This window comes from Bos indicus x Bos taurus, chromosome 3 (genome assembly GCF_003369695.1).
Source record: "Bos indicus x Bos taurus breed Angus x Brahman F1 hybrid chromosome 3, Bos_hybrid_MaternalHap_v2.0, whole genome shotgun sequence".
In the NCBI taxonomy this organism is placed as follows: domain Eukaryota; kingdom Metazoa; phylum Chordata; class Mammalia; order Artiodactyla; family Bovidae; genus Bos; species Bos indicus x Bos taurus.
In genome coordinates this window covers 51,324,553-51,348,966 of record NC_040078.1, presented here as the reverse complement: position 1 = coordinate 51,348,966, position 24,414 = coordinate 51,324,553, and the positions used below count along the sequence as shown (strand labels likewise).

At 37.2% G+C, this 24,414-nt stretch overlaps 1 protein-coding gene across 2 annotated transcripts; it reads left to right on the top strand.

The window, feature by feature from the left end:
* The first annotated feature begins 703 nt into the window (after positions 1 to 703).
* C3H1orf146 (chromosome 3 C1orf146 homolog) lies at positions 704 to 24,402 on the top strand. Of its 2 annotated transcripts, none has more exons than XM_027536524.1 (6): positions 704 to 1,023; positions 13,790 to 13,896; positions 21,070 to 21,163; positions 22,887 to 23,055; positions 23,467 to 23,545; positions 24,205 to 24,402. In XM_027536524.1, the coding sequence occupies exons 2-6, from the start codon at positions 13,828 to 13,830 to the stop codon at positions 24,337 to 24,339; spliced, it is 546 nt and encodes a 181-aa protein (XP_027392325.1). In that variant the 5' UTR covers positions 704 to 1,023; positions 13,790 to 13,827; the 3' UTR covers positions 24,340 to 24,402. The 2 variants fall into 2 exon arrangements, with proteins under 2 accessions (XP_027392325.1, XP_027392326.1); XM_027536525.1 differs by having other exon boundaries at positions 704 to 1,028; positions 24,205 to 24,393.
* The last annotated feature ends 12 nt before the right edge of the window (positions 24,403 to 24,414 follow it).

Here is a 24,414-nt window from a genome sequence, read left to right as displayed (position 1 = left end):
GAAAGTGAAAAGTGAAAGTGAAGTCACTCAGTCTTGTCGGACTCTTAGCGACCCCATGGACTGCAGCCTACCAGGCTCCTCCGTCCATAGGATTTTCCAGGCAAGAGTACTGGAGTGGGGTGCCATTGCCTTCTCTAATGTCTCCTCTACTCCTCTGCTATTAGCCTGCTCTGAAACGTGAGGACCTTCCAAGGAGAGGTCCTCCAAACCCTCCTGCCCACACCAGCTGCTGGCTCAATTCCTTGAGTTTGCAAACCCAGGTGGTGTGGCTCCAGCCAGGTCTTGACTCCTCTCATATGTCTTGTCATGTCTTAACTGTCCAAAAGAGGCGGCAAAAGAGTGCATCTAATTTTAATATCATTTATAGAAAACTCCACATTTATTATACAAAATGGCTACCTTATGGTATAATTAATCGTATCACAAGAGTTCCGCAGAGGATTTTTTCCTGGAGCACTTTCTCTCCATCTTTTATAAAGGAAGACACATAAATCATTTCATACTCTAGCCATTAGGCTCTAGGCAAATGGTAGTTTTCCTTTTTCCTTATTTTTGAATTTTTACAATTGTGAGCACCAGTGCCTAATAATTTGCTGAGCTTCATTTAGGTTTGAAACAACAGAGTCCCAAGAGGAAATACCCAGACCTCTATACGTTACATTTACAGCCATTAATGAAACCGTATTTTTTCATAATTTGAATAAACTGGAGGTCACTTTGATTTTATGTTCACAGTAGTACTATACGAATTGAGCCTAAATTTAAGAAATTGTGAAAAATCAGTTCCAGGGAGCTAAATTTAACGTGAAAAGTCCCTTGCACAGTTTCTCGTATAAGCGCTCCAAACAGGGAGACACGTGGGGCGTGGTTGTTAGTCTGCGGCTGCGCAGAAGCCCTGAAAGCAGAGCCTGAGGAGGCGCTGAGCGCAGAGAACGCGCCTGGGCCTCCTGCGCCGCCAAAAGGGCTTCTCCTGGAAAATTCCTGAATCTTGGGAGCAGCGGAGCTGTCACTGACAACGTGCAGGTTAGGTGTGTTTGCAAGTTTGGGAATGAGGCTGCTGATAACCTGGTTCTTGTGCCAGTGTGGTTTTTCTCAGTTTTGAAAAACCTTGAGGTAAAGATCAGCGAACAGATCTTTACCTCAGGGATTTGGCGGGTGAGAAAGGATCCTCCGTAGCCTTTTCTTCTTTTGGGAGCTATGTGGAAACGGGTTTTCTCGGCTTGTTCATGTAGGATTCGGGAACTGCTTTCTTTTCCAAACCTCTGACTTCCACCCCATGATTTATATTCTCCTTCGGTGTAATTTCTAATTTCTTCACACTTCCCAGTCCTGGGAGGTTGGGGAAGGGGAGGGGACGGGGTGAGGAAGATTCTTCTAGAAAGTAGGAAATCGAAGAGGCCGTGAAGATTTGTAGGCCAGTCTCTGTCACTTGACTAGTGAGGAGACTGAGCGGTAAAGCAAGTTACAGTAAAGAGGTTATTATGCAATGTTAAATTTATTTAAATTTGAAAACTCGGGAAAGACGAAACCATAACGACAAAAGCCCAGAATATTTGGGCTTTGGACCTGGCATAAGACGCCTTTGATTTTCAGATGAGGAAACAGGCCACCTGGATCAGAAACAAAGGATTTTTTGAAACTTGGTGGCAAAGCAGTAACCAAAGTTTCAGATTCTTGTTGGTTCCTCTGGCCCCCAAATCCCACAGGGATTTGAGAATAACATAGGTAGACCTCGTGAAGGTACATTCAGTTGATTGTGTTAACAGAGTGGATTGTGTTAACACTGAGTGGAAGAACGCTTTTTAATTAATAGTGACAAGCCTGCTTGCCTCATTCCTCAGTGTTGCTTATTGCACGTGAAAAATATTCTATACATATCCAGCAAAAACCTGCAGGAACACTAAAGGCCCCTTAAAAATTATCTACCCCATTAATCCCTAATTATTTTCCAAAATGTCTGTATCAATTTACATTCTACCTACCTATGTGTAAGACTCCTTATTGCTTCATATCCTTGTAAGTTCTTTTTTCTATTTTAATTTTTGTCACTCTTACTGCAGCTGTTCTCAACAGTTCTATGAGATAATTAAACCTGTAAAACGTGATTTAAGAGATTATTTTCTCATGACTAGTACCATTCTAGATGTATAGAAGAAAAGCAAAATCATGATATATCGTGGATATCTTAGGGAGGGCTAGGCAAACTGTGACCCTTGAGCCATATCTGGCCTTCCACATTTGGAGCCATGGATAGTTGTGGTTCAAGTGACTGAGAAAAATAAATCAAAGAAAAGTAATACTTGTGATACATGGACATTATATTAAATTCATATCTTAGTGTACATAAAGTTTAAGAAATACAGTCACATTCGTTTGTTTCCTTACTATCTGTAGCTTCTTTCATGAGTCATTGCAACTGAAATTATATGGCTCACAAAGCCTGAAATATTTACTCTCCAGCCTTATACAAAAAAGTTTCCTCACCTTAGTCTAATGGCATTAGAGTTTCATATCCCAGAACCCTAATTAAGAAGGCTTTCATGGGTACAACATGATACCTCCTTGTCATCTTAATATGCATGTAATTTAACTTTTTGAGTGTGTTATGAGTGAGCTTTTAAAAAGTAGGTAGAATTTTGACAGGCAGAGATCAAGGTAGTTGTTTCAGATAGAAGAAAATAGTATGGTATAGTCGTGAGGTGAGAAAGTATAGGGTTTCTTTGTTATAGAGGGCAGGATTGACTATATAATTTACAGGCCCAGTGTGAAATGAAAACATAGAACCTTTTGGTTAAAAATTCACATTCTCAAGAAAGCAATAGGAGAATAATAGTGATAAACCAAGTATAGAATCCTTTTAAGTGTGGGGCCCTATGAGACTACACAGATTACATGTCAGTGAAGCTGCCCCTGTTAGTGGGAAGTATTTCTGGAAAGGAAACATGGGGCCAGACTTCGGGAAGAGGAGTTTGAATGCTAGGCTAACAAATTTGGATTTAATTTCTTAAGTTTTAGGAAACCATTGAAGTTTTCTGGACAGAAGAGTGATCTAGCTATAATTCAAGTTTTAGGAAAATTATTTGAGAAGAGTTTGTAGAATAGATTTGAAAGGAGGGTTAGGAGGTAATTAGAGTAGCTCAGGCATGAGATAATAAACATGGTACTAATTGAAAAAGGAAAAGAGCTAGATCTAGATTTGGACTCATTCACTTTTTTTTTTCATTTATTGTGGAAAGAATACTTAATATAGATCTGCCCTCTTAATAAAACTGTAAGTATATATTATAGTGTTGTATACTCCTAGGTGGCACAATAGTAAAGAATCCACTTGCCAAAGCAGGAGACATCAGGGATGTTGGTTCAGTTCTTGGGTTGGGAAGATCCTCTGGAGTAGGAAATGGCAACCCACTCCAGTATTCTTGCCTGGAAAATTCCATGGACAGAAAAGCCTGGCAGGCTACGGTCCATGGGGTCGCAAAGAGTTGGACACGACTGACCTATTGAGCACATACACAGTGTTGTACAGCAGATCTCTAGAGCTCATTCATCCATAGAAGAAAATTACCTGAGTATAATAAAAGCCGTAAGTGATGAGCTCACAAGCTAGTAACATGCTCAAAGGTGAAAAAGTGAACATTTTTCCTGTTAAGACCAGGAACAAGGCAGATATGCCCACCTTTACCATTTCCATTCTGCATAAAGTACTAGAAGTCCTGGCCAGATCAGTTAGGCAAGAAAAAACTGTTAGAACTAATATATCAATTCAGTAAATTTGCAGAGTACAAAATCCACATACAAAAATCAGTTGCATTTCTGTATACAAACAACAAACTACATGAAAAGGAAATTAGGAAAATAATCCCATTTATAAAAGCACAAAAAGGGTAAAATACTTAGGAATACACTTTACTAAGGAGGTGAAAGACTTGTATACTGAAAACTACAGAACATCAATGAAAGAAATGGAAGAAACAAGTAAATGTGAAAGGTTGTTGTTGAATCACGCGAATACACTGGGATTCTTGGCCCCCGGAGGAGAAGGATTCAATCCGGGGCCAGAGATGAGGCTTGATCACTCAGAGCTTTTGTGTAATAAAGTTTTATTAAAGTATAAAGGAGATAGAGAAAGCTTCTGACATAGGCGTCAGAAGGGGGCAGAAAGAGTACCCCCTTGCTAGTGTTAACAATGAAGTTATATAATCCAAAGAATATCTGGAGGTTGTAAAGACCTCATCAGACCTACTCCCATAATTTACATTTTAAGATAACACTGTCCTCAGGCAAGATACATCCTTGTAAAGACCAGGTCTTCTCCCATAATTAACATTTTAAGATAACAGAAGGTTGAATCCAAAGACTGTCCTTAGGCAGGATACATTATTATATAATCCTAAGGAATGTGGAGAAAGAAAAAAGTTTGTCTTTTCTTCCTCCTTGAGAATTCCAGACCCCTCTCTCCTTGGGGACCCCTAGACTCCCTATCAACCTGCCTAGGAACTGACTTTCTCAATGGAATGATATCTTGCGTCCGTGGATTGGAAGACTTAATAACTGTTAACATGTCCAGTCTACCAAAAGTAAACCCATTCATATTCATTCTGTAGGTACATATGCCCTTTGACACCATCCTCTCAGCCTGAATTTCCTAACATGTAAAATTATATAGTCTTTTCCTTTTCACATTTGTTGTTGAAAAACCAAAACTGAAGTTCAGCGCTCAGTTTCTTGTGTTCTCTTTTGAGCATTCCTCACGTTATAAAATATATATATTTAAATATGTGTATGTACACATTCCGTATCTAATTGATCTTTTGTTTTGTGATGGTTATGTCTCTATTCTGAGAAGCCTTTAATTTTATTATCAAGTTTGAATCACTTCAGCTTCCTCTCTTTTTTCTCCAAACTGCCTGTGCTAGAAGGAAAAGCCTGGTTTGTGGATGCCAATTAAATCAAGTAACAAAATGTTTATAAACTATCTACTGTGGACTAGTATGGAGGAAGAACAAAAATTGAAATATCATTAGAAAAGGCTTCATGGAAATGCTGAGACATAATCTAAACTACAGCATAACCAAAAGATTTGAACCTTCTAAGGAGTGGAAATAACAGACATGAAATTCTGTTACTTATAAGACATGGGCCAGCTTTCTTTTGAGCACCCAAACTTTCTGTTTAAAAAAATAAAAATTACATGTTTAGAAATAACAGTCTAATGTACATTGTGCTTTTTGTTTACCAGTATTTAGCATTTATTGAAGCTTACTATTTAATTAATGCAGTATACATTTCAATAATAATTACTACTTATTATGTGCTCTACTGTTTTACATGATTTATGTATAACACATTGATCTTCTTAATAGCCCTGTGGGGCAGGAAATATTATCCTCATTTTAAGGATGAGCAAACTGCGGCATGAAGAAGTTAAGTGATTTTCCCAAGGTCAGATCATTTACCAGTGGTAGGTAGCAGAGCCAAGGATTTAAATCAGGCAGCCTGGCTCCAGAGCCCACACTTTTAACCAGTACACTATCTTGCTACTTTATGATCTGATTTAATCCTCACAGGAATGTTGTAAAAGAGGGTGTATTCTCTGCATTTTAAATTGGAGACAGCTGAGGTTTAGAGAAGTTAAGTAACTTGCCCAAGTGCATGTCAACTGGTAAGTGACAGAACCAAGATTGGAACCTAGGGTCTTCCCTGGTGGCTCAGTCTGCCTGCAATGCAGGAGACCCAGGTTCAATCCCTGGGTCGGGAAAATCCTCTGGAGAAGGAAACGGCAACCCACTCCAGTATTCTTGCCTGGAGAATTCCATGGACAGAGGAGCCTGGTGGGCTACACTCCATGGGGTCACAAAGAGTTGGGCACGACCTGGTGACTAACACTTTACCTTCACTCCAACCCCAGAACTTGTGCTCTTGACCATTATGTTATATTGCCCTGACAATGACTAAGACAGTCTTTTTAAGTAATTTTTAAAAAATAATTACTCATTTTTGGTTGTGCTGAGTCTTCATTGCTGCCTGGGCTTTTCTCTAGAGTCTTCGTTGCTGCCTGGGCTTTTCTCTAGTTTCAGCAAATGGTAACTACTCTTCGTTGCATTGTGTTGCGATGCATGGGCTTTTCATTGTGGTAACTTCTCTTGTCGCCTAGGTTCTAGGGTACGTGGGCATCAGTAGGTGCAGCTCCCAGACTCCAGAGCACAGGCTCAATAGTTGTGATGCATGGCCTTAGGTGCTCCACAGCATGTAGGATCTTCTGGATCAGTGATCAAATCTGTGTCTTCTACGTTGGCAGGTGGATTCTTTACCTCTGAGTCACTAGGGAAGCCCTATCATAGTCTTTATAAAAGTAAGCCTAAAACTGCATAGTCTTTATAAAAATAAGCCTAAAACCTTTAAAAAATCTAGATGCTCTTGATCCCATTTACTTTGTGTTTTGATTTTATGTTTGAGAATTCCCAGCATCTGTAGCTCCCAAAGCCATATTGGGTAGATCTCCATGCCAGATCAGTTGTGCTCTCTGAGTTTGTCTCAATTTCTAATCCAAAAAGGTATGCCTATTTGGGGCCTTCTTTCCTCCTTTAAGAACTCACCTTAGTCCTATTTTCTCCTAAATACATAGAATTTATTACTGATATATCCTCATCATGGTAATTTCCATGTTTTAAGAATATGAAAAAAAGCTGCTTCTAACAGAAATTTAGGAGATTCCTGTTTTGATAATTGCTGCTGCTGCTAAGTCGCTTCAGTTGTGTCCAACTCTGTGGGACCCCATAGACGGCAGCCCACCAGGCTCCACCATCCCTGGGATTCTCCAGGCAAGAACATTGGAGTGGGTTGCCATTTCCTTCTCCAATGCATGAAAGTGAAAAGTGAAAGTGAAGTCGCTCAGTCATGTCTGACTCTTAGTGACCCCATGGACTGCAGCCTACTAGGCTCCTCTGTCCATGAGATTTTCCAGTCAAGAGTATTGGAGTGGGGTGCCATTGCCTTCTCCAGTTTTGATAATTAGATATCTTCAATTTCATACTATTGTAAAAGATCTTACCACTTGAAAAAAGATCCTGTAGAAGCAAAGATTGTTTCCTAGTCATATAAGCAGTACAGGTTATTTTATCCAGAAGTTCAATGTGTTTTTCCTTTTGGAAAATAATTGGCATGTGGTAGCTTTGGGGACCTTTTTCAATAACTGTTGAGGTGCTTCAAAAAGGTTATTTTTCACTTTTCATAACGAAAGATTAGCTTTGCTTTCTTTGCTTGATTTCAGCTGTCTGGCATTAATGTTGGTTTTCATAGCAGCAAGAGTAAGCAACTGGTAATGAAGTAGATAGAATTACTGTAGATTTCAGAGTCCCACCACTGGAAACATTTTGAATGGCTCCCGTGTTGAACACCTGTGCTTGTTTTTTTAACACACAGAATTTGCTAATTGAAAAATGATACACTCATTATTATATGTAGCTATATTGTGGTATAATTAATGTGTAATTAATTGTAGTGTATATGATTTTTGATACATTTATACACCTTTGAAATCATCACCACCAATCAATATAATGAATGTAGCCATCATTCCCCAAAGTTTCCTCCTACCCTTTCTAATTCTTCCTTCTGTCATTATTCCTCCATCATCACCATTCTGTTTTCTGTCATTGTGAATTAGTTTGCATTTTCCAGAGCTTTATACAAAGGGAATCATATAGTAATCCTTTTTTTTTTTTTTTTGGCTTCTTTTACTCAGCATAATAATTTTTTAGATCCAGGTTGTTGTGTGAATCGGTAGTTCGTTCCTTTACATTGCTGAGTAATACTAGAGTATAGATATATCACAATATCCATTCTTCTGCTGAGGGATATTTGAGTTGTTTCTAGTTGGGGGTATTATGAATAAAGCCTTCGTGTTTACCTCATTGTATAGATCCAGGCTTTCTTTTGCCTTTGTAAAAATACCTAGGAGTGAAATGACTAGATTATATGGTAGGTATATGATTAACTAAATTGCCAAGATATTTTCCACACCGATTGTACCACATATCTTATGAATAGCAGTGTATGAAAGAGTTCCAGTTTCTCCACATCCTTATCAACACTTGATATTGTTGTTGTTGTTTAGTCACTTAGGTCACGTCTGACTCTCTTGTGACCCCATGGACTGTAGTTTGCTAGGTTCCTCTATCCATGAGATTTCCTAGGCAAGAATACTGGAGTCCGTTACCATTTACTTCTTCAGGGGATCTTCCTGATCCAGGGATCAAACCCAAGTCTCCTGCTTGGTGGGTGGATTCTTTACCACTGAGTCACCTGGGAAGCCCTGCCAATTAAATATAAGTGAAAGTGAAAGTGAAATCGCTCAGTCGTGTCCAACTCTTTGCGACCCCATGGACTGTAGCCTACCAGGCTCCTCTGTCCATGGCATTTTCCAGGCAAGAATACTGGAGTGGGTTGCCATTTCCTTCTCCAGGAGGTCTTCCCCAACCCAGGGACTGAACCTGGGTCTCCCGCATTGTAGGCAGACGCTTTACTGTCTGAGCCACCAGGGAAGTCTTTTTCAATATAAGGATTAAATATAGGGATAGGGATAAATTAGGGATAGGGTAAGGATTTCGTATCTCTATATCTATTGATAAGTGTATGTGTCACGCATTCTTTTTTTCAAAAAACAACTAAAGAATGCTTCTGCAAAATGAAAAAATAAATCAAGGGAAACATAGCTCTAACATAGGAGAGAGGAGAAAGGAATTCCCAGGATGACAGCTAATGAATCAGACCCAGATCTCCAATTTATGTTGAAGAGGGAAGGCTAGAGTCTACATGAGTGAGAAGAGATCTCTAGGGGAGAAAAATGTAACTGAGGGAGTATTTGTGTTGGAGCATTTGGAAAAAAGTACTGAAAGTTTTGTAAAAGTGATTTATTATTTTGTTTTGGCTTGGTTAAAGGAGTTGACAGAGCATATAATGATGGTAATAATATAATATGTCATATTTATGTTTTCCTATGTAAACTTGATTTTCTTAACTATTCTGAGATAATAGAAATCCTAGTGTTATTCTTCTTGTTGTTTGTCATTATATTCCCATGAAAATATGCTCAAAGACATTGAATGATCACAGTAATAGATAACAAGACTAGATCCCTCGTCTAACTTGTGGTCTTTCTACTACACCATGGGTCTTCTACCAAAAAGTTTGAATGTATGTCTTATATTATTCTCCTAAACTAATTTAATCCATCTCTGTACCTCAGATTTCTTAACACATAAGAAAGGCACATGGCAAAAACCTCCCTCTTCATGGCAGTCAACCAGTAACCCCCTTACTTGTTCCCAGTTTGCTGTGACCTTTATTTTGCTTTGACCTTTATTTTGCTTCTGATATCTGGACTTACTGTTTGAACTTGCTAAAAGTGCTGGGCACTGTGCTCGGCATTGGGAATACAAAGATGAATAAAACATGGTCCCACTGCTTGAGGAGCTTCCAGTGAGAAGTCTTTTCATTGAGAATACAGCTATATAAACAAATATAACTATATTAATGATTGATATAATAAAGATAAGCTTGGAGTACTATAGTTCTACAAAAGAGGAAGGTCCTAATTGCCTGTAGAGAATAGGAAAAGCACAAACTGTTTATTAAAATTACATAGGAATTGTCAAGGAGAGGAGGGGAGTTTTAGTTAAAAAATATGTAAAGGGATGAGATGTGAAAAACGTTTTGTTCAGGACGACAAGTTCTTCAGAATAGCTAGAGTATTTGTAATATGTTGAAGAATGGCAGAACATGAGGCTGAATAGGAAAGAATTTGTATACCTTCAGTTTAGACTTTGTTCTGTAAGCCATGGTGAATTATTGAAGGATTTTTAATTGGGGAGGAATATAATATTTATGGTTTTAAAAGGTAATTCCATGTATTGCAGGGTCAGTTGTAATTGGAAAAATTTGCGACCAGATTAAATGCCTAATTTAAATCACCCCAGTGATAATTGAAGGGTAGGAGAAATGCCACCCTAGAATATGCCTTTTTGGCGTAAGGATTATTTTGAGCTGATTATTTTTTTAAAAAAAACAGACACAGAAGAAGCTCTGAAAACAGAGTAGAAGTTACCCTTTTGTGAAGGATATTTACATTTATGAAGGAAATCTTTTGTAGGTGTCTTCGTCTCTGTTTATGGGAAAGTAGCAGCAGGATGATTCTAAATCACAGGAAACTCCTATCAGTGGAAATGGCACCAACCTAAATCTGCATAACAAAACTTACCTTTGGTACTGTGCCTTTCCTAATTGTTCAGTTGATAATTCATGTCTGACTCGGTGACTCCATGGATTGTAGCCCACCAGGCTCCTCTGTCCATGGAATTCTCCAGGCAGGAATACTGGAATGGGTTGCCATTCCCTTCTCCAAGGGATCTTCCTGACCCAGAGATCAAACCATGGTCTCCTGCACTGCAGGCAAATTCTTTACTGTCTGAGCCACCAAGGAGTGAAGTCACTCTGTCGTGTCCGACTCTGCAACCCTGTTGACTGTAGCCTACCAAGCTTCTCTGTCCATGGGATTCTTCAGACAAGAATACTGGAGTGGGTTGCCATTTCTTTCTCAAGGGGATCTTCCCGACCCAGGGTCTCCCACATTGCAGATAGACACTTTACCCTCTGAGCCACCAGGGAAGCCCCTTCCATAATTGGCCTCCTCCATGATGTCTTTCTTTTGTCATTAACTTAAAATGGTATTTAAGGTGGTAGCTTGAGCCATCTCAAGGATTTACTCAATTTTTCTGGGTATCTCCCATGTATACATGAGGTATACATGTTAATAAAATTCTGTTTGTGTTTCTCTTATCTGTCTTTTATAATAAGGGAGGGTCTAAGCCAAGAACTCAGAAGGGCAGGGTAGAAATTATTTTTCCTTCCCTATATAATTGTCAAATAAAGTGTGTCATATCTATACAAAAGAAAGTTACCCAGCCTTTACATATTTTTAAAAATATGTAAGGAAAATGCTTATGACACAATGTTAAATGAAAACACTTGAGTGTTTATAAGTCCTAAATATGAGGAGATATATTCACAGATGGAAAGTCTCAAGTTCATAAAAATTTTAGTTTTGGGACTTCTCCAGTGGCCCAGTGGTTAAGACTCCACGCTTCCCCTGCAAGGGGCATGGGTTTGATCCCTCTTCAGGGAACTGAGATCTTGCATGCTACGTGGCATGGCCAAAAAAAGCTTTTTTCCAAAACTGTTTTATAGATAAATGCATTTCTAATTTTTAAAAGTCCCTTTAGTAGGGCTTTTTGTTTTGGGTTTCTTTCTTTTTTTTTTTTTTGCATTTTAAATTCAGTTTTATTTAAGTTTAATGTTAATTCCATGCTGTGTTTTGAACAATACAGATTCTATATCTATGGCTCCAGTCAGATATCCAGTAGTAAAAATTAGCTTTAAGATACATACATTGAACAAAAGAGGTTGAGGGAGCTAAGGAGGGTTAGGGGGGAGCCAAAGGGAGAAGGAAGAAGAAACAAACAATTGAACACATATGAAATCTTTTCCATACCACCTTCAGTGCTAACCTGCTTCAGAGGGAGAGTAGAAGTAAGCCGGAGTGAGCAGCCATGGATTGTTGAACTGTTACAAACACCATGCTTTTCAGCAACATTGCAGCAGAGTTTGAAACACTTTTTACAGCAAAAACATTACAACAAACTCCCCAAACAATCTTTAACCAACAGGGTTTTTTAAAATAATTGACATGATGACTCTAAAATTTATAGGGATGAAAAATGACCAAAGGATAGCTACAGCACAACTGAAAAAGAGTTAAGATGGAGAGACTTCCCATAAAGATATCAAGACTTTTTTTAAAATCTATGATAATTAAAAAAACAGTATGACATTGATTTAGGAATAAGCAAATTGAGCGACTAAATAGAATAGAGAACCCAGAAACAGGTCTGTTAATATAGAAACATTGTATGACTAAGGTGGTATTATTAATGACCAGGGGGAGAAAGGAGACTAAATAAACAGTTCTGGGACAACTAGATAGCCATATTTTCAGAAAAATGAAATTGGATCCCTACTTAAGACTCTATACAAAAAATCCAGATGAATAATTAAAGACTTAAATTTGAAAGGCCAAACTAAGAATTTAGAATACAATGAAGGAGAATATTTGACTTTGGAACAGAGAAACAAAAAAGCACTAATCATAAATTAAAAGATTGATAAATTTGACAATATTGAAAATTTTAACTTGTGTGTATCAGATATTACCATAAAGAAGGGAAAGACAAGTACAAACTGGGAGAAAACACACATAGCTAATAAAGACTGATATCCAGAATATGTAAAGAAATCCTACAAATGAAGGAGAAAAGGAAATCTAATAGAAAAATGGGCAAAACTTGTCACAGAAATGGAAATATAGCTTAAGGGTGTTTAGTCTCAATATCAGAAAAGTGCCAAATTCAGACCATAATTAAATTCAGTTTGATGCTACTAGCTTTGCAGTAATTTTCACTTTTATTGCCACCCAACTACCCCAGACATGTATATCTTCAACTTTAGTGCACTGAACAGAATAACAGAATTCTGTTATTACATCATTTTCTTTTATTATCGGGTTGCTAGTATACTATGCTTTGTTGTTGTGTTATTGCTGCCTAGAATGCTTTTTCTTCCCTTAGTGTAGGAATTCTTAAAATGTGGTCCCCAGGCCAGCATCAACAAGCATCACCAGTGTACTTTTTAGAAATGTCCCACCCCTGAACTTTCAAAGGATGTTTGTATAGTAAATAATTGTAAATTAGAGATAGTTATGTTATTTGCCTCTAGAGCAGAGGGCAGGTATGCTTGCAGTCTCTTTAGAAAAGGTTGGGGCTTTCTGAGCTCTAACTTCCTTTCCTGTAGTGTAACCCCTGTGTGTACAGATGGCTTTTGTCTCATCACCCCATGGGAACTGCCCTTGGGGAACTGCTAGAAGAAAATGGTGATACTCCTGTTGCTGTGAGTAGAAAACTGTCCTTTGTCTCTAATCCAAGAGTCTTTTGTCTTACCCTATACCCATGAAATTCTTGCAGGTTAACTTTTGAGTTTGCAAGTAGGATAAAATTTCAGATCTTTCACATCGTTTTTCTCTAATGCTCTGAAATGGGAACCATTGCTTGTAATAATTGTTAATGGGGAGCATAATACTGAGTGAGCTTAACATGTAAAGTATGAGCTTCCCAGGTAGCGCGGGAGGTGAAGAATCTGCTTGCTAATGCAGGAGATGTAAGAGACGCAGGTTCAATCCCTGGGTCTGAAAGATCCCTGGAGGGCATGGCAATCTACTCCACTATTCTTGCCTGGAGAATCCCATGGACAGAGGAGTCTGATGGGGGTGTAGTCCATGAAGTGAAGTGTTAGTCACTCAGTTGTGCCTGACTCTTTGCAACCCCATGGACTGCAGCCCACCAGGCTCCTCTGTCCATGGGATTTTCCAGGCAAGAATACTGGAGTGTGTAGCCGTTTCCTTCTCCAGGGGATCTTTCCGACCCAGGGATTGAACTCCAGTCTCCTGCATTGCAGGCAGATTCTTTACTTACTGAGGTATAGGGTCTCAAAGAGTCCGACACAACTGAAGTGACTTTAACAAAAACAATGTATAACAAGACAGATACTCTTTTAGTGTCAAATTTTGACTGTCAAGTATTCTTTAGAATGTCTCCATTACCCTAATTTTATTTCTTTCTGAAATTTACTCATTCATCAAGCAAACATTTCTATGTGTTATTTTTGCTGTTATTTTTCTCAGATTGTTGGCACTACCAGAAGCTGATTTGATCCAAAGAGATGGCTGAAAGTGATGGAAAAGAAAAAATAAAATGGACAACCACCATTATTATTAGCTCATCTCTTAAGGTAAAAGAGGCATTTGGGCCATTGATCTTGAATTTAAAATTAAGCAATAGAACAGTATTTTAAAATACCTTTAGCTTGATTATCCAAAGTTGTGTGAATCAGCAAGTATATAATCTAAAATGTATTTTAAATATAAATTAGGAAGATCACTGCATCCATTTTCCTACTTCTCTAAATATCTCAAAGTTGGACATTTTCTTAAGTTTTTCTTTCTTTTTTTTTTTCTCACTAAGCCTATTCTAAGAGATGTTAAATGATTCCAAAAACAACAATTCATATGAACATATATTACTTAAGGTTTTTTGGAGAAGTAAACAACAGGAACTGACCTGTCTAGACTTAGTAGCATTGAGAGGAGACTCCCTACGCTTGAAGGAGGAAGGAATGGGAAGTTGAATGCCTGAGGGCAATTGATCAGTGTTTTAACTCTGCAACTAGCAGGATTATCTAACCCTTTCCCAGATGTTTATCTTATGGATACCACCTAATGTCTAGAATGAGGGGGCAAGAGATGATTCTTCATGGTAAAGAAGAGAGAGAGGTTAGAATAAGACTTTGAGTATGATTTTTTAAAATCTACCCTGTTCTTTCATTGTTGCCTCAAGCTGCCCTCTGCTTTGTTGGCTTCAGCCATCTAGCTCCATACCCGTTTTAAGACAGCCTTAAGTTTCACTGGAATTTTTCATGCTTCTTTTTGTTAGATTTCTGGAATCCATATTTTTCTCCCATATTTCTCTTGTTTCTTTAGCTTTGTCAGAGTGATTGTAAGAGAGGAAGATAGCAACCAATTCTAATTTGCCAAAAACAACTGCTTTTATTTGTTTTATCTATCTTATTTTATGCTATTCGTCTCACCTTTTCTGTTTTTTTTTTTTGCCTCTTTTTGTATTGATTGTTAATATTGTCTCATTTTTTTTTTCTTTAACTAGCTTTGGAAGTTATATGCTCTATTTCTGTTTTTTAATAGTTACCCTAGAAAATTTAACATACATACATACTTAGCCCAACAAAGTCCAAAGTAAATAATAAATTTTTATTGTTGTTTTTGATGTTCAATCACTCAGTTGTGTCTGACTCTTTACAACTTCATGCATGGACTGCAGCATCCCAGGCCCCTCTGTTCTCTACTACCTCCCAAAGTTTGCTCAAATTCTTGTCCATAGAGTGGGTGATGCTATTTAACCGTCTTATCCTCTGTTGCTCCTTCTCTTTCTGCCCTCAATCTTTCCCAGCATCAGAGTCTTTTCCAATATGTTGGCTGTTTGCATCAGGTAGCCAAAGTATTGAAGCTTTAGCTTTAGTAACAGTCCTTCCAATGAATATACAGGGTTGATTTCCTTTAGGATTAACTAGTTTGATTTCCTTGCAGTTCAAGGGACTCTCAAGAGCCTTCTCTAGTACCATAATTCAAAAGCATTAATACGTCAGTGCTCATCCTTCTTTATGTCCAACCTACATCCATACATGACTACTGGAGAAACCATAGCTTTGACTAGACGGACCTTTGTTGGCAAAGTGATGTCTTTGTTTTTTAATATGCTGTCTAGGTTTGTCAAAGCTTTCCTCCAAGAAGCAAGTGTCTTTTAATTTCATGGCTATAGTCACTGCAGTGATTTTGGAGCCTAAGAAAATAAAATCTGTCTCTGCTTCCACTTTTTTCCCTTCTGTTTGCCATGAAGTGATGGGACTGGATGCCATGATCTTGTTTTTTTAATGTTGAGTTTCAGGCCAGCTTTTTCAGTCTCCTCTTTTATCCTCATCAAGAGGCTCCTTAGTTCCTCTTCACTTCCTGCCATCAGAGTGGTATCATCTCCATATCTGAGGTTGTTGATATTTCTCCTGGCAATCTTGATTCCATCTTGGGCTTCACCCAGCCTGGCATTTTGCATGATGTACTGTGCATGTAGGTTAAATAGGATGACATTATACAGCCTTGTCATACTCCTTTCCCAATTAGGAACCAGTCCATTGTTCCATGTCTGGTTTTAACTGTTGCTTCTTGACCCGCATACAGGTTTCTCAAGAGACAGATAAGGTGGTCTGGTACTCCCATCTCTAGTAATTTTCCAGTTTGTTGTGATCCACACAGTTTTCAGCATAGTCAGTGAAGCAGCAGTAGATGTTTTTCTGGAACTCCCTTGCTTTTGCCATGATCCAACGAACATTGACAGTTTGATCTCTGGTTCCTCTGCCTCTTTGAAATCCATCTTGAAATCCATCTGAAAGTTCTTGGCTCACCTACTGCTGAAGCCTAGCTTGAAAGATTTTGAGCATAACCTTGCTAGCATGTGAAATGAGCACACTTGTACAGTATTTTGAACATTCTTTGGCATTACCCTTCTTTGGGATTGGAATGAAAACTGACCACTTCCAGTCCTGTGGCCACTGATGAGTTTTCTAAATTTACTGACATATTGAGTGCAGCACTTTAACAGCAGCATCATTTAGGATTTTAAATAGCTCAGCTGGAATTCCATCAGTTCCACTAGCTTTGTTTGTACTAATGCTTTTTAAGGCCCATTTGACTTCACATAACTGGTAAAGAATCTGTGTGCAATGTGGGAGACCTGGGTTGGGAAGATCCCCTGGAGAAGGGAAAGGCTACCCATTCTAGTATTCTGGCTTGGAGAACTCCATGGACTTTATAGTCCATGGGGTCACAAAGAATCGGACACGAGTGAGCGACTTTCACTTTCACTGACTTCACGCTCCAGGATGTCTGGCCTTAGGTGAGTCACCACAACATCATGATTATCTGGGTTATTAAAACCTTTTTTGTATAGTTCTGTATGTTCTTGCCACCTCTTCTTAATCTCTTCTGCTTCTGTTAGGTCCTTACCATTTCTGTCCTATATTGTACCCATCCTTACATGAAATGTTCCCTTGATATCCAGTTTTCTTGAAGAGATCTTTAATCTTTCCCAATCTATTATTTTCCTCTCTCTTTGCATTGTTCATTTAAGAAGGCCTTCTTATATCTCCTTGCTATTCTCTGGAACACCGCATTTTTTGGGGTCTATTTTTCCCTTTCTCCCTTGCTTTTCACTTCTTTCTCCAGCTATTTGTAAAGCCTCCTCAGACAACCACTTTGCCTTCTTGCATTTATTTTTCTTTGGAATGGTTTTGGTCACTGCTTCCTGTACAATGTTATGAACCTCTGTCCATAGTTCTTCAGGCACTCTATCTACCAGATCTAAATCTTTAAACCTATTCATCACCTCCACTGTATAATCATAGGGATTTGATTCAGGTCATACATGAATGGCATTGTGCTTTTCCCTACTTTCTTCAATTTAAGCCTGAATTTTGCAATAAGGAGTTTAAGATCTGAGCCACAGTCAGCTCCAGGTCTTGTTTTTTGCTGACTATATAGAGCTTCTCCATCTTTGGCTACAAAAAACATAATCAGTTTGATTGTGGTGTTGATCATCTGGTGATGTCCACGTATAGACTCATCTCTTGGGGTGCTGGAAAAAGCTGTTTGCTACTTATCTTCCTCTTACATGACAAATAAATCTTAGAATACTAATTCCAGTCACCCTCTTCTGTATTGTATTTGTTGTTATCATATAGTTTAAATTCTCTCAATTTTTTAACTCCACAAAACATTATTTTCTAAAGTTAGTAATTATTTAGATTTACTCATGTCTTTGTTACTTTCTTTGCTCTTCTTCTTTTGGCTCAAACCTTCTGTTTTGGATCATTTTCCTTTTATTCTGAATAATATAATTTAGAAATTACCTCAATGAGGACCATCTCAGTCTTCCTCTCAAAATACAGTTGACCCTTGAACAACGTGGGGGTTATAGGCACTGATTACTGCACAGTTGAAAACTCACCTTTAACTTTACATTTGACCCATTGTTATCAGCAGCTCTGTGTGTGAGGATTCAGTGAACCTCAGATTGTGTAATATATGTATTTATTGAAAAAATCTACATATAAATGGACCCACACAGTTCAAATCCGTGTTGTACAAGAATCTACTATATTTTTGTTCCCCCCTTGATCTTGAAAGATGTTTTAAAAATCAATTTAACTGAGGTGGGACTTACATACAATAAAATACACACATTTAAAGTGTAAGCTTAATGAATTTAGACAAATGTGTATACCTGTGTAACCATCACCCCAGAATATATAGAACGTTTTCATCACTCCAGAAAATTACTTCATGCCCTTTTATAATCAATCCTTTATCCAGTTCCCTGCCTCAAGCAACTGTTGATCTGATTTATCTCAGATTTATAGTAAGTTTTGTCTGTTGTAGTTGTTCAGTTGCTCAGTCATGTCCAACTCTTTGCAGCCCCATCAACTGCAGCACGCCAGGCTCCCTGTCCTTCACTATCTCCTGTAGTTTGCTCAGATTCATGCCCACTGATCGGTGATGCTGTCTAACCATCTCATCCTGTGCCACCCCCTTCTTCTTTTGCCTTCAATCTTTCCCAGTGAAAGTGAAAGTCACTCAGTCATGTCCAACTCCTCGAGACCCCATGGACTGTATAGTCCAGGGAATTCTCCAGGCCAGAATACTGGAGTGGGCAGTAGTTCCCTTCTCCAGGGGATCTTCCCAACCCATGGATCGAACCCAGGTCTTCCGCATTGAGGGCAGATTCTTTACCAGCTGAGCCACAAGGGAAGCCCAGTCTTTCCCAGCATCAAGGACTTTTCTAGTGAGTCATCTCTTTGCATCAGGTGGCTAAAGTATTAGAGCTTGTTTCTCCATCAGTCCTTCCAGTGAATATTCAGGGTTGATTTCCTTTAGGATTGACTGGTTTGATCTGTTACATCCTTTTATATAATTTCTAATTTTTTACCAAAATTCTCAATCTTGCATTTTATCTCCTTGAATATAGTAAATAGCTATTTTAAGGTACACATGTAACTTTACTGTATGTCCTGTTACTGTTTCTATTACTTGTTGTTTCTCATAGTTCTCTTTTCATGTAATTTTGTCTCTTTATATGTTTGATTATTTTTGATTGTTGGAATTTGTATTTGAAAAAAAAGTGTTTGTAGAAATTATTTGAGGCCTAGAATAGTGTTATATTCCTCTAGAGAAACCTTAATTCTGAGAGAAAATTAAACCTTTAATTCTCTAAGCAGGGTTTCCAGATAAAATATAGGACACTCAGTTAAACTTAAAAGTTTCAGGTAAATAATGAATTTAGTTTAAGTTCAGCCCAAATATTGCATGGGACATACTTATATTAATACTAAAATATCATGTTTATCTGAAATTGAAATTTAACTGGATGTTTTATATTTTTATTTGCAACTGGATGTTCTGTATTTTTATTTGCTGATGTGGCCACCCAGCTTCTATTGTATATAATAAAGGAGCTTATGTCCTGTTCATTTCAGTGATACTTGTTATGTTTGAATTGAGAAAATATTCAGATAATTTTCTTTGTTCTGTAGCTGCAGTGAGGAGACCTAATTGAGAAGAGTTGCTCTAGGGAGTGCTTCTGCAAGGTGCTTGGGAACACTAGTAATACAGTATCACTTTAATCCAATTTTAGGGATTGAAATGGTTTGAAGCTAGGCTGCAGCCCCTGTGAGAGCTGTTCCACTTTTGTCAAATGCTCTCTTCAGCCTCTCATCTGTCTCTTCCTGAATTGACAGATGCCCTCAGGGGAGAAAATGGCCTAAATGCCTATCTCTTATCTTTGAATTTCTGTATAGGTCTTGGTCTTGTAATTTTTCACTATCCTGCTAGCTCTCTGATGCATTCAAGCAGATTTTTAAAAAATTTCCAGCTTTTCTAGATGCTTTCAGCAGGAGAGTTGGCCTAAATTACTTAATCTGCCATCACTGGAAGCAATATATAATTTGAAAACAGCAGAAAACTCATGGGAAGAGTCTTAATTGAACTCTAGGTCAGAATCTGAGTAGCATAAAATACTCTATCTTTAGGAAGGAATCAAGTATTTGGTACCTAATTCCAACCTGTGTACTTAAAATATACACAGGCAAATATATAATAATAATGAGGCAAAATATAAAATGTAAGGGATTTCTATCTACTTGGAGACTAACAAGCTTGAGTTTTAACCAGTCAGTAAATACTATGAACCACTTATATTTTAATGCTTTGCTCAGTCGCTTCAGTGGTGTCCAACTCTTTGCAACCCAGTGAACTGTATCCCGCCAGGCTCCTCTGTCCATGGGATTTTCCCAGCAAGAGTACTGGAGTGGGTTGCCATGCCCCTCATCCAGGGGATCTTCCTCTTGTGTCTTCTGCATTGCAGGCAGATAATGAATGCTAAGCCACTGGGGAAGTGCTTTAGGCAATATCTAATTGTTAATAGCTTCTTTTATAACTGTACCACTTAAAGATTTGATCATTGAGACACTAAATGTGGTCCCTCTATGGAGAAAAAAACTTAAAAAAAAAGTAAAAATATTTAGTTCTCCTGGAATAAACTGTGGGTTTGGAAATGAGTTGTGTTACTACGGCTGTTACTTAAGGAAAAAATTAAGGACAATATGAAAGAATTTAAACTATAAGAGCAAACACAAACTTCTTTTTAAAAAACAACTTAAAGATGGATTCTGACATGCATTAATGAATAAATAGAAGGTGACGTGTTTCTTAGATGTGGTGTGTTAGATGACTGACACAACCATGAAGTGCCGTACAGAAAACTACAAAGACAATCAATTCTCCAGTTCATCTGTTTACAGTTACCTTTAGTAAACTTTTCAAATGTTGTAAGCACTTAGGTGAGTTAGAAAATATGTATGAAGACAATAGGACTTTTGGTTTAAATACTAAGCATCTAATTTCTAGGCCTCAAATATTTCTAATTTCCTATTTATCCACATAATTATGGGTATGTGAAGAATCCATCTTCAAGTTGCTTTTTAAAAAGAAGTTTGTGTTTGCCCTTATAGTTTAATTCTTTAATATTGTCCTTAGTTTCTTCCCTAGGTAACATAACTAGTACACAACTCATTTCCAAACCCATAGTGTATTTCAGGAGAACTAAATATTTTTAGTTTTTTTTAAGTTTTTTTCCTCCATAGAGACAGCACATTTAGTGTCTCAATGATCAAATCTTTAAGTGTACAGTTATAAAAGAAGCTATTAAACTTCATGTTTTTTCATTAACTTTAATTAACTATTAAAAAGATGTTTTAAGTCTGTATTTCTGAAAATTTTTTTTTAAGAGTTACGAAGTTGCAGCTGCCCTAGAAAATCGAAGCCACAAGGTTAGGTATTCCGATTCAGTGGAGAATGGATCAATTATATTTTCTCTTTCTGGTACAGTATATTTGCTGACTTCCTTGATTTAAGTTTGTTAATAAATACGTGCACGTAAATTCTAATTATTCAGTAGTTCAGTAACGAAGTAATAAGCTTAAGGTGTTATTTTTTGGGAAAGGTGAATGTGTAATAAAACTTTGTTATTCCTGCAAAAGCAGTACATGTGGCCAATTACAAAATACATTCCTTTTTAGATTACAATTGTTGAACTAAAGTTAAATCACTGAAGTCTAGTAGAGGATGGTACAAACTACTTGCTTTGAAACTAACATGAAAGTACAACAAAGCCACCCTCCCTAACAATCAACATTTAAAATATTACTCATATTAATGAAGAAGCTAGCATCATATTGATCAAAATCCATATATAAAAACAATGCAGGATGTAAAGCAATCATCCTTCAATTAAAAAAATTAGGTGGAAAAAAAAACAATATAGGAGAATGTTTTTCATGATTTTGTACAAGAGTTTACTGAACATAATATAAACAAATACTAACTAAAAGAACCAAATGGGGACACATGTTCCTGAAATCATAAAACTATACAACTGTGAGTCATAGGCAAAGGAATTAGATTAGGATATGAGAAAACTGGGGACATGGGAAGGGGGCAGCTCTACTTGTGCTTAGAAAATGACAGAAGTGTTAAGATGTGGAGGTAAAGGATTTTATTAGAATGGTTATGAATAGACCAGTTCTCTAACAGAGATTTTGGAAGACAAGCACTTTCAAAAGCTCCTAGAAATAGACATCCAAGCTGAAAATGGTCCAACCTCACATTCATCCTTCCTGGTTGGATAGAGAGCCCTCTAGAGAGAAGTAAAATATTTTTGGTAAATACCTACTCTGTTGTATGCTTTGGTCACTTTATATACATTCTCTTATTTAATCCTTTTAACAAACCTATCAAAGAACTATTATTCCAGCCTTACAGATGAGGTAATTTAGATTCAGAAAGGTTATATAAATTTTTAGTGTTAAGTTCATTCAATTAGTATAATCACATAGTTATTTACTTCCTGAGATTGTGTCTTCCACTCATCTTTTAAAGAGCTAATCAGATTAAGCTTCTCTTCTGGACCATTCTTTTTTTGGGAGGTTGGGGGAAGACTGCCACATGGCATGCAGGATCTTAGTTCCCCGACCAGGGATCGAACCTGTGCCCTCTGCAGTGGAAGCACTGAATCCTAACCAGCGGACTACTAGGGAAGCCTTCTGGAGCATTCTTCTATACTTGATACTGTTTCAGAGACCCTAGATATCTGCTCCTGAGTATGTTAATTTATATAATGGTTTATGTTATGATACAAAAGATTGTCCAAGGAATAACTAAAAGTTTGCTTAAAACTACTTTTCTTTAGTTGATTTCCAGCTTTTAAAAATTATAACATGAAAAATTAACATGTAACTAAAATTAGGCCTTACTTTCATTGTGGATAGTGCCTTAAAGGAAAAAAAAAATGGTTACTGACCCAGAAAGGGTTCTCCCCTTAAATATTTAGATTGTCATCCTTTTACTACAGAGCACTTCAAAGAACTAGCTAATTATTTTGCTGTGTAAGACTTTTGTTATAGTGATTTCCATCTGTTATGGGTTTAAGGCCTGGACACTTACATATATGTTTAACTTATAGTTATTTTTGTTGATTTTACTAAATTTATAAAAAATTTTATTAATATGACAAAGTGACATTTTATATTACGTTCACCTCTCCTAGGAGTTGCATTTTTATTGATGGATGCTAGAGAATGCTTTATGTCTGCTGAAGAAACATTTCTAGCCAAAATTGAGAAGTTTATTAACATTCACCAAAATAGTTTTTTGGTTCTGTTTGCTGCCCTGCATGGACCTGAAGAATGGAAACTGATGTTCAGGATTCAGCAGAGGTATGGACAGTAACACTACAGACCTGTTTTCCTTAAGTTATTTTATGTACTTCAGTTCTGAATTGTTTCAGGCAAGTGAATTATGTTTTGCCAAAAGATAAACTTTATAATGTTAACCTTTCATTTTTAATACAACGCAGGCCAAAGAGCTCTTCTATGAATGAGGGTGACAAGTTTCAGAATGCATGCTGATTTATGGAATTCTTCAGCAAGACTAAATTAGAAGTGGAACACTTTTTAGTCAATTAAGTTCTGGTTTTAAAGCCATATTAAATCCTCTGTAGAATAAGGCAGGCATGAATGAATAAACAAATGACAAACAATAAAGGATTTTTGTCTCTTCTTTCCACTTAGGATAACAAATTTAAGTCATATGATCTATTTAACTTAAACGATTTTTTTCTCCCCCAGATTCCTGGGTAGTAACTTACGGATACTTCCAGTACACAACACAGTAAATGCGATTAATCTTATGTGCACCATAGCTAAGGTAAGTCACCTGAGGAAAATGACATACATACATACACACTGATAAACTTTGAGATTCTTCACTTCAAAGTGCATTCCCTATTCAATGGAACTGATAAATATTGTTTCCCTTAGAGAAGTTGCTATTTCCAAACACATGCAACTCTTTCCCAAGCCTGAACTTGGCCTCTCAAGTCTTCTCAATTCCAGTAGCAACTATCAGAATCACTCATTTACGTCCCAAGATCATTTGGTCATATATACATTGTGTTGGCCCTACTGGTTACTTAAATCTTCTTTCAAATTCTCAAGTATAAATATTGGTAGTCATGAACTGTCAGAGTGCAAACATGCTATTTTATAACTTGACTAGTTTCCACTTTTCTTTTCATGCTTGTTCTCCATAAAGTCTGCTCCCAACTCCCATAGGCAGAGGTAGGTGTTCCTTACTCTTTTACTTGGAACAGATCCCTGTTGAAGCAATTCTTAATAGTATTCTACTTTTCTGGTTTGCATGTTTGAAATTCCATAAAGACAAATATCAGGTATTTTTCTATTACTCTAATAACTCATACATAGTACTGATTAATACTTGTTGAATAAGTTAGGTATTTTATGATGTGACCCTGTAAAAAATACCTTATTTCTTAAATAATGTTGCATGTTTGTATCTTCTTCCAGATCACCTCCAAATCATACATAGATAGCATCTGCTACAGAATGATAACAACTAAAGCTTACATCATTGAGCAAAGTCCTGTGTGGAAAACACTTCAAAAGATAAAACTGAGTAGTGATACATTTAACCCAAATTAGATTATCAACTATAAATGTTCTTTGGGAAGGATATTAAAATAAAATACATATAATTAAAAATGATTTTACTTTCAG